The sequence below is a fragment of the Arachis ipaensis genome, chromosome B04 (assembly GCF_000816755.2).
Source record: "Arachis ipaensis cultivar K30076 chromosome B04, Araip1.1, whole genome shotgun sequence".
NCBI lineage: Eukaryota > Viridiplantae > Streptophyta > Magnoliopsida > Fabales > Fabaceae > Arachis > Arachis ipaensis.
Window position 1 is genome coordinate 119,699,004 of NC_029788.2, and position 10,692 is coordinate 119,709,695.

General features: G+C 32.1%; 1 protein-coding gene and 1 long non-coding RNA gene across 4 annotated transcripts; one reads left to right on the top strand and one right to left on the bottom strand.

Annotated features, from left to right (window-relative positions):
• On the top strand, positions 1,818-3,393 carry LOC107638056. Its single transcript, XR_001619714.2, has 2 exons — positions 1,818-2,151; positions 2,946-3,393. It is a non-coding gene; the product is annotated as an uncharacterized LOC107638056 (long non-coding RNA).
• On the bottom strand, positions 8,311-10,677 carry LOC107635028 (the record flags this gene model as incomplete). Of its 3 annotated transcripts, XM_016338377.2 has the most annotated exon segments (8): positions 8,311-8,587; positions 8,715-8,791; positions 8,894-8,956; positions 9,103-9,182; positions 9,500-9,569; positions 9,666-9,832; positions 9,921-10,010; positions 10,597-10,677. In XM_016338377.2, coding segments are annotated over 8 exon segments (729 nt in total), but the record flags the coding sequence as incomplete, so codon positions are not given.

The following is a 10,692-nucleotide window of genomic DNA, read 5'->3' on the forward strand; positions in this document are numbered from 1 at the left end:
AATTCCTATATTAATGAAATAATATATTTTTCTAAAGATACTAATTTTTAAAGTTGACATATAAAAATATTAAAAAATATCAAATAATTATTAATTTCATTACTGCACCTAAGTTTTCATTATCATTTCGTCTAACATTTGAAATCATTATGATAGATTTTTGGACAAGGCAATGATGATGGACAAAGATGAAGCTTTAAGCAAACGAGAAAGATCCATGGAGGCTATGCACAATGAACCAAGTAGAAGAAGTAAAGATTCTCCTTGGCCTCATTCCTATTTCACTATCTTGTATGATGTTTGCCGTTGTTCAATGCCAACTTTTCACATTTTTCATCAAACAAGCTACCACAATGCAACGTTATTTTTGTATTTTTAATTAAATTAAAAAATTAAGGATTTTTTTAAAAAATCTATGCTATATTTTGAAAAAGTTCTTTTTGTATGAAAGATCAATAAAATGAGTAATAATCGAGTGTAATTAAGAGGAAGCAAATGGCGGGTGGTGAAAATTCCCAGTGATATACAAAATTTGGTGAAATATGAAAGTGAAATAATATGATAAAAGTGAATAATAATAGAAAACCTACCTAATTATGCAATAAGAACCAAATAGATGTCTTGAAAAAGCATTTTCTATATAAGAATTTTCTTCTTCTTTTAGGTATGAATAATAAATGTAAGTATTTAGAATTCACCATCATAATAATGCTCTGATTGAATATTGCTTTTTATTTATTTAATTTCGATGGTTTATATCTCACATTTCATTATGATATGTATTACACGTATGTGTTGATTACATCTTTTTCTATGTCACGCAGTGTACAAAATTGATAAAAAATGAAATTTGGATAACAATGTCACAAAAGAGTGAAGACATCATTGTCTCCAACATCAAAAGAACTCTTGCCAACACTTTATACTATACAATTTAATTTGTTTAAAAGGATGGAAAACAACACTTAAAAGACATTCAATTAATAACAAGTTAATATGAATTTTAAATGTGTAAATTTAAATTTTTTTAATAACATTAATTATTGATAAATTTTTATTGTCAATTAGTAGGTTCATTCCTCTTCAATTTATTATCTAATTTATTCTTAGAGTAATAAAATAAATGATCCCATAGTCCTTAAAAAAAAAATAAAGTTCCAAGTCAATGACCCATAAATTTACTGCTAAATTTTTTTAGAAATTTATTTTTTTTTTCAAAAATCTATCAGCTCATTGAAAAAAAAAATAAAATTTTTTTCGGTACTTAAAAGTTGAGTGCGAAATTTCTCAAGACCAACTTATTTTATAAGTATACAACTCAAATTTACTTCTTTTTTCATTCTGGTGTCTTCCTTAATAAATTCATCCTCAAAGTAAAGGTATCCAAATATAATATTTTACTATAAATTCACTTTTGATAGCAATCAAATATTTAAAAAAAAAATCATTCAATTCAAGTTTGCAAACTCTATAAATTAAACAAAAGACAGGGACGCCGAAACGTTATTTGAGTTACTAATTTTGACGACGTTAACAACTCTATTATATCGACATAATCTAGATCGATTCATTAATATTAGTGAAGTTAACAATTTTAATATGATAAAAATAGTTATAAATCTATCTTGGTTGGCCAAAATAAAAAAATATAAACTAGATCTCTTACTACTCCTAAGAGAACCTAAAAAATAAGGCTACGAATTCCTTACTCCTACTTTTAAGTGCGAGTAACATTAACTATCATAAAAATATTTATAAATAGCACTCCATTTTTGTATTTTTGGAAGAATTTATAATTAAACATTTATTCCTGTATTTTTTCTTTTTACACATTTTTCCTTTTTTTTTAATCATAGTTTCAAAAGAGACGAGACATTTGGCTCTGCTAGGGTTCTTGCCTCCTTCTACCAGGTCGCTGGTTCTCTATTCCTCTCCCTCTGTGGTCCCTATCTCTGATCATCGTGCACCGTCGTTGGTTCTCTGCTCCTCACCGTGCTCCGTAGCTACTGCTCTGCTCCTCCCGTGTCTCGCGGTCGTTGGTGGGTGATCTCGCCGTGTCTTGCTTCCGTGTCTGCTCGAAGTCGAAGCAACATTTCTTCTCTTGTCTGGACTGACTCTGGCTCTCTGCTTTAGTTCGGTAGTTCAATTCAGGTATCTCTCAATTTAGTTTCTTTCTTCTCGAAGTTTCAATTTTTCAATTAAGAAATGGAAATAATATGAAAGAGTCTAATCTGCCGCCGCTCAAAACGCCGTTTTTTGCTCCTGCGAGCTTCTCCTCCTTCCTGGAGCTTTTGCTCTGGTAGCTTCTCCTTATCCATTAACGTGCCTTCGCCTCCTCGATCTGTTTCTCAATTTGCGTTCTAACTTCTCACTTTTAGATCTGTAACTAAATTCACATCCTCTTGTTCTGATTACTTCAATGATTGTTATATGCTAATTATTCTAATTACATCCTCTCTCAATAATATTTTCGATTTCGATTTTGAATTCACTCTTAATTATTTTTTCTAGCATTTCATCTTTCATGAGGCTTTGATAATTGACTGGATGCTCTTTATTTCTAACTCTGTATGTTCTCCAGTTTTTCGGCTGCATAGCAAATGTTTTGCTGATAATCTGTTTCCCTGTCTCCTTACTTTTGCAGCCTTCCCCAATTAAATCTTGTTTAAAATATGGATGATGGACTGCTGAATCTTTATTGCTGTTTTTGGTATTTTATTTATTTAAATTTTTTCGTGGCTAGTCTGATAGGATGTCCTTAAAATTTGTAGTATTTTAGGCTATCCCTGGAATTTAATAGATACCATAACTTCAGGATATCTTTTCAATATATTGTGGAATGAATTAATCCAACACTTCCCGTTATACATCCTCATGACTTACCCTTTCAGATTGTTTCAGCACTTCCCTGTGTACTAATCATATTTTCATTTTCCATTTTAAAGGCCAAGCAGCACCTTGCCCTTCTATGTTTGGGAGAGATTGGTAGGAGGAAGGATCTTAGTGCACATGCTCATATAGAAAATATTGTCATTGAATCCTTCCAATCTCCTTTTGAAGAGATAAAGTCTGCTGCCTCTTATGCTCTTGGTACTAATATCGCTGTTGGCAACCTTCCAAAAAACTTGCCGTTTATCTTGGATCAGATTGATAATCAGCAGAAGAAACAGTATCTCTTGCTTCATTCTTTGAAGGTGTGGCTCAATGTGTGGTTGTTATGTGCCTTGCTGTTGGGGATCAGAAGTGTTCATTGATGCATTCGCATTTTGGTTAGATTAGCTAGGTAGTTTAAGTAGTTTTAGCTTAATTTCATGCATTTTATTCAAAATAAACAAGCATTTGAATGAAGTTTCTTATTATACACTAATATATCAAGGACTAAGTGATTTTGTAGTTGATTCTATGCAAATGACATAAAAAAGTGTTGAATAGTTGAATTATAAAAATTGGATACATTATATTTCGCATCTATGTTTGAATAAATTGAATTGGTTACATAGGAACTCGTCCACAGTGAAAGAATTGGTCTTAATTTTGTTTTGGCAAGCAATTAATCTTGTCAATTTTTAAATACAACACAAATAACAAACTACAATAGCATAGACAAGGTTATGTGACAGAAGTAAAATGCTATGAAAAATAAAGAATTACAACAAAAATACAATAATACATATGAGTTCCAATTAGAAACGAGAGAAGAAAGAAAATAAATATGCATTCAATATCACGTTTCTGAAATTTAAATATTTTTAAAGTTTAAACTAACAAGTTTCACAAAAGGCATCATAAGATAAAATCAATTAAATTCCTTTAAGAGTGCATCTTCGTCCAAAACTACACAAGCCAACACAATTTTCCTTGACTGCTCCTTTGTTGTATACCAATACGGTGGGCAGTTTTTGATCCGGATAGTTGGGAATGCAATCAGTTGATATTATCTTAACAAATTTATTTTGTTACAAGATATCTTGTGACAAATTCTTCAATGCACTCCATCAAAATCCCACATTCAACAATGTCAAAAATAAAGTACAACAAACTTCAATAACAAGCACAAGAAGTATAAAAATAAAATTAAACAAATTTGGATTACCCAAGTAATTTATAGATATTATATGAGGACGTGTGGTGTTCAGAAACATTTCCTGGAATTTGAACTTAGAAATGTCATCTAGCATACCCATCTTTGTAAAGGATGACAACCACTCAAACATCAGAGGGAGCCTGTTCAGATCCTGAAATTGGAACCACTGATCCAAACCTCAACTTTAGCTGCTTCCTTCGTCTCAGCCAATCTCTTCTTCCTGTTAAAGCACAATGCCTAGTAATGTGGTTATTGATAATAATGAGTCCAAGATTCTTGTGACTATGGCAGGGGATGGGAACCCTTCCTACTTAGTTGAACCAATTGCTTCTTTGAATTGTTGCACTTGTGATTGTGAAGCTAATCCAACACCACCTTTATCAAGTTTAATCAATGAAAAAATACTGACCAATTGATTAGAAACAGATTCACAATGATTTTTGTTATGGTGCTTCTTCTTCACCTTTCACATTCGAGTAGTTTTTAGGTTCCCTAAATATGTCGGGCAATTAAGAATATCTATGTAATAATCACAATGATTTATATCATAAGATATAGAATAAAAACAAGACTTAATCTACTTACACCTAATTCATCATTCATTCCCATGCCAAACTTCAAATTTATCAAAGCTTCATGACTTCAATTTTATCTAAGCTTCATGACTTCAAATGAACTCTAGAGTTTGATATCTTTGTTCGAAATTATTTGTTATGAATATTAAATTTATCAAATTGAAGCAAAAAAAACTATAATTAATCAGACATTATGAAAGGTGTACACAGACACTGCAACATTTGAGCAAATTAAGAGAAGTTCAACAAGCAAGTTCGCATAAACATTAATGCAAAGATTTCAATACATCCCTAAAATATGCATGAGTTAAGTAAAAAGTAAAAACATATTGAAGGGACTACAGAAGCTCACAGATTCAAAACATTAAGATCCTTCAATAGTTTCCTTAAGCGGGAATCAAAGTTGGATACAACAGTCATCTTAACTGTGCCAGTGTTTATCATGTTACTATGATAGGAGGGACAAACTTAAAAGAAAACAATGGTTAAGGAGGAAAAAGATATATTTGATTCGTGAAACTTCCAGCATTCTTGAGAAGAGTAGTTGTTTCATAAGTTCTATCTGAAAGATGCCACACATCTCCATTTGCACAATACTGACATGAATAACACTAAGTTCAGAAACAAGCATGTGTCATATTGTATATTTGAAATTTGAAGGCATGTGTCAGGTACTTTTAAAATCTCCTTCTAATTTATTTTTCCTGGATAAGTATGCAATAATATATAGATAAATAGAAACAACAGATGAATTCTGAGGAATGAACAAGAAGGAAGATCAGAAGATGAACAATTAAAAAGGATAGATATTATCAAAGTATTCAAGGTTTTGAATCTTTTGATAGGTAAGAACTGAATTTTCCAAAACGGTTGTGCAATTCATAGATAAATTAACTTTATTAAGAGAATCATCATAAATTGGGACTAACATAACAAATAGAGCAGTCTCCTACGCAGAATGGTCACATTGTAAACTTCTTCAAAATAATCTTCATCACTGCAACCAGGGACTTCAGAAATTACAAGTTTTCAAAATGGCCTCCCATCTCCCTGTTAAAATACAAGTATAAAATATAAGAGAGTGTGTAGTAATGATATGACTGCATAAAATTCTTTTGAAATCAAAACAACATTCAGATAAAATATCAACGCATATCATCAAATTGTTTATAATATAAAAAAAAATGAGCCGATAATTCGATATAGCTAGCTTTTTTTATTTGTTTCGAAATAATTTGTTTTCTAAACACCTTTTTGGAAAGAGAGAGATGATGATAGGAGCGTGATACTCCGGACTGCCTTGACTTTAAAGTCAGTATATGTTACAACCTTTTGGATTTAATGTTTTATTATGTGCTAATAATGCCTAATTGAATAGAACTTAGTTAGTAAATAAAAAATAATAGTTTGGAGGTAGATGCGGATGTAGATGTATGGTTGCCAAGACACCATGAAATAAAATGAAAATGCAAATGTTAGGAGTAGCTACTTGTAAAATCTTCGAAGAATTTCAAGAATACTAAGAAGTAAAACCTGCATGAAAATGCAAGAAAATAAATTATTTTGAGGATAAAAAATGAAACCCTTTATTGCTTCTTTGGTTTAACAAATTCCAAACTAAACACACTTTAACAGTGTAAGATTACATTTTTTGGTTTGCATGTTAGAAGGAAAGGCCTAAGGTAATATCGATGTTTGAGTAAAAAGAGCTACCGTTACCATATTAATTAAGCTCATCTACAGCATAAATGAATTTATTATAGACATAATATATAACTGAATATAATAATATTGTTTGATCTATATAGTTGACTTCATCTTAATGGAATTTTTTGTTTAAGTTTTCATGCATTAAAATATAATTTTATCTATGCATTAATATTTTTACCATTTTGCATAACTTTGATGGAGACCAAACCTGCCTTCTAAGACGGAAGATGTGTAGTAAATCCTCGAAGTATTTCATACCTTTTCTCAGCATAGTATTACCACAAATAATATTTGCTTTCGAAATAGTCATTCCCATATGACTATGAGTGGCGTCCTATTTTTTGGAATCTTCCACATTGATCTTGCAGCTTCATTTGAGGCACATATTTCCTCTATTTATTTCCACATTGTTATAACTTAATATATTTAGCCACCCAAATAAAAGCAAACTCAGTTATATATGTGTAAACTCAACACATTGCCTTCATCCAAGAGTGTAGATCTATCTTTTCTTATTGAACATAACACTTACATAATGAAAACCAGTTTTGAGTTTCAATAATCAACTGTCAATTTATTGTGTGTGTATATATACTATATTACTATGTACTGAAAAAACATTTCTCTATATAACATTAGAGGATACAGTTACAGCAGCCATTTTAAATAGAAAGATTGTGGTCACAACAAACTGACTTTCTTTATAAATGAGATGGTAACAAAATGTTCAGTTCAATGCTGACGCCTGAAAAAGTGAAAATTCAATGAAGGCAACAAACAATCATTTCAACTTCTTACTGAAGTCCGACAGCTCAAGAACTTGAATTCTGGGGATAGCCGCAGCTTCTTCTCTCTCTTTCTGAGTGTTGTAACCCCAGTTCCCTGATCCCAAAAAACAATTACACTTATCAGGCACACTCGACCATACGTATCACGATGTCATGTAATATTTTCCCATGAGAGAATCCATTCCAATTATAAACTGGTTAAGAAATACAAAAGGAAGCTACCTAAATACAGATTCCATTGATCTAACTCAGGTTCTTTGATGACATTTTTTAAGGTAGCAAGCCGATCCTCAACAAAGCTGGTTAAAAGAGTTAATTTCATGTAAGCAATAATAGAGTTCCAGTAGAAATAACAATAACCAGAATGATGTATAATTAGTTCTAGTAGCACAATATCTTACTGAAGTGTGAGTCCTTGGTGCTCTAGTCTCTTTTGAAGCTGCTTCAGCACTTCCACCTTAGGCCTACCGGTAAAACCAAAGATGGTGCAAGGAAAGTGAATTTCCTTTCAAAAAATAAAGCAAGAGAAAAGAAAAGAAAAAAATGTTAAAGCATCACTGGACATTATTTTAGACGAATATATACTACACTAACCCAGTTCCTAGACCATATATTCTTTCAGGTGGAATTGTCACCCCAGCAAGCTCTCGGAGTAAAGCATCGGCAAAACGGCTCTAAAATTACAAAAGAAATGATAAAGATACAATATTTTTACCATTTTGCATAACTTTGACGGAGACCAAAACTGCCTTCTAAGAGGAAGATGTGTAGTAAATCCTCGAAATATTTCGGTACCTTTTTTCAGCGTAGTATTACCACAAATAATATTTGCTTTCGAAATAGTCATTCACATATGACTATGAGTGGCGTCGTATTTTTTGGAATCTTCCACATTGATCTTGCAGCTTCATTTGAGGCACATATTTCCTCTATTTATTTCCACATTGTGATAACTTAATATATTTAGCCACCCAAATAAAAACAAACTCAGTTATATATGTGTAAATTCAACACATTGCCTTCATCCAAGAGTGTAGATCTATCTATTATCTATCTTTTCTTATTGAACATAACACTTACATAATGAAAACCAGTTTTGAGTTTCAATAATCAACTGTCAATTTATTGTGTGTGTATATATACTATATTACTATGTACTGAAAAAACATTTCTCTATATAACATTAGAGGATACAGTTACAGCAGCCATTTTAAATAGAAAGATTGTGGTCACAACAAACTGACTTTCTTTATAAATGAGATGGTAACAAAATGTTCAGTTCAATGCTGACGCCTGAAAAAGTGAAAATTCAATGAAGGCAACAAACAATCATTTCAACTTCTTACTGAAGTCCGACAGCTCAAGAACTTGAATTCTGGGGATAGCTGCAGCTTCTTCTCTCTCTTTCTGAGTGTTGTAACCCCAGTTTCCTGATCCCAAAAACAATTACACTTATCAGGCACGCTCGACCATACGTATCACGATGTCATGTAATATTTTCCCATGAGAGAATCCATTCCAATTATAAACTGGTTAAGAAATACAAAAGGAAGCTACCTAAATACAGATTCCATTGATCTAACTCAGGTTCTTTGATGACATTTTTTAAGGTAGCAAGCCGATCCTCAACAAAGCTGGTTAAAAGAGTTAATTTCATGTAAGCAATAATAGAATTCCAGTAGAAATAACAATAACCAGAATGATGTATAATTAGTTCTAGTAGCACAATATCTTACTGAAGTGTGAGTCCTTGGTGCTCTGATCTCTTTTGAAGCTGCTTCAGCACTTCCACCTTAGGCCTACCGGTAAAACCAAAGATGGTGCAAGGAAAGTGAATTTCCTTTCAAAAAATAAAGCAAGAGAAAAGAAAAGAAAAACAATAAAAAGAAAAAAATGTTAAAAGCATCACTGGACATTATTTTAGTCGAATATATACTACACTAACCCAGTTCCTAGACCATATATTCTTTCAGGTGGAATTGTCACCCCAGCAAGCTCTCGGAGTAAAGCATCGGCAAAACGGCTCTAAAATTACAAAAGAAATGATAAAGATACAAAATGAACAGGGGACATGATGTAAAATTGCAAAAGGTGCATAAGTCGTATTAGGACAACATTATCTTCCTTTCTCTCTTACTCTTTCATTCCAAAATAATTATCACCTTGAAAATTCGGTGCATTAAAAATTTTATATATTTACTTGCAATTTATATCAAGATACATTGACTTTCGAAAGTAAAAATTTATGGAATGGAGTATTTTTCATTAATACTGAGACAAAAGTGTCTGTTGACGGGATTATCATCCCCTAGCTAGGGTCAAAAAGAAGGTTGGATGCTGACCTGTTTCGTGGTGACGATGTACACTCTCGAGCTTGCAAATTTTAATGCATCAGAAACACCAGGATAGAATCTATAGACAAACATCACGAATTAGTAGTAGTAGATCTCCTTCATGTGATATAAATATGCTAAACTAATCACAGCTCAGAAGGTTTAATTTGGTTACCTATTTGCACCGATCCAAGTAGCGAAATCCTGCTCCAACCATTCATCTCTAACCTTTCCAAAAAGATCTATCAAAGTTTCTCTATTCTCACTCCACTCTTCCATGATAACAGGCTTCAACTTGGACCAATTTTCCAATATACCCTCAACCGTGAGCCCCTCTGCAACCTTGCAAAAAAAACGTAGGCATCAGTCAAAAGCAGATGCAAATTCCACGGATAAATGCTAAAGATCAGAGATAAGACATTGTACTCACTGAAGACTTCCTGATGGAAGGTATTCTGGTCTCTAACAACAATCTCACAAGTAAAACATTTTCATATCCAGTTTCTACGACCGGTCGGACCTATAACACAGACAACTATGGAAGTTCATCTTCAGAATGAAAATTGGTCTATTTATTCGCCATATTCAAAGCAATGTTTTTGAAAGCTCAATATTTTTGAGTAAAATATTCACAACATCATATGCAATTAAAACCGGAAAATGTTCATATTTTGAGGGAATAAAACTTGATTATCAATAAAAAAGGCAACAAAGTTAGCGAGAAACAGTGTGTTGTTTAATTAGCTTAGTTTTGGAACAATTTTATAATCAAAGTCCTACTGAAATCTTAGAGGAAAAATCAATTACTTCCTCAAAGAAGTGAGCTTGACACATGCATTGCACCTCATAATGGTACTCTTCTAAAACAAGGAAATTTATTTGAAAGCAAAATAATTTTGTCTCTGATTCCCTTTCTATAATTTGAGGCCTCTGTTGTTATTTCCAAATCGTATAAGTTGATAAGCAGTTAACAGTTATTCAGAACCAAAACACATAACATCTAAATTATAAAGCAATTTAGCAAAAAACAAAGGCATAAACATAATAATTAACTAATTGATTAAAAAAATGCATAAGAAGTAAGTAGTGAATATGAGATTAATTACTGAATGCATCTGGTCAACAATCCAATCCTGAGTGGCCGAATCCACGCCATGAAACAAAGAAGGCCATCTCACTTTCGCAGCCTGAAAGGTATCCTA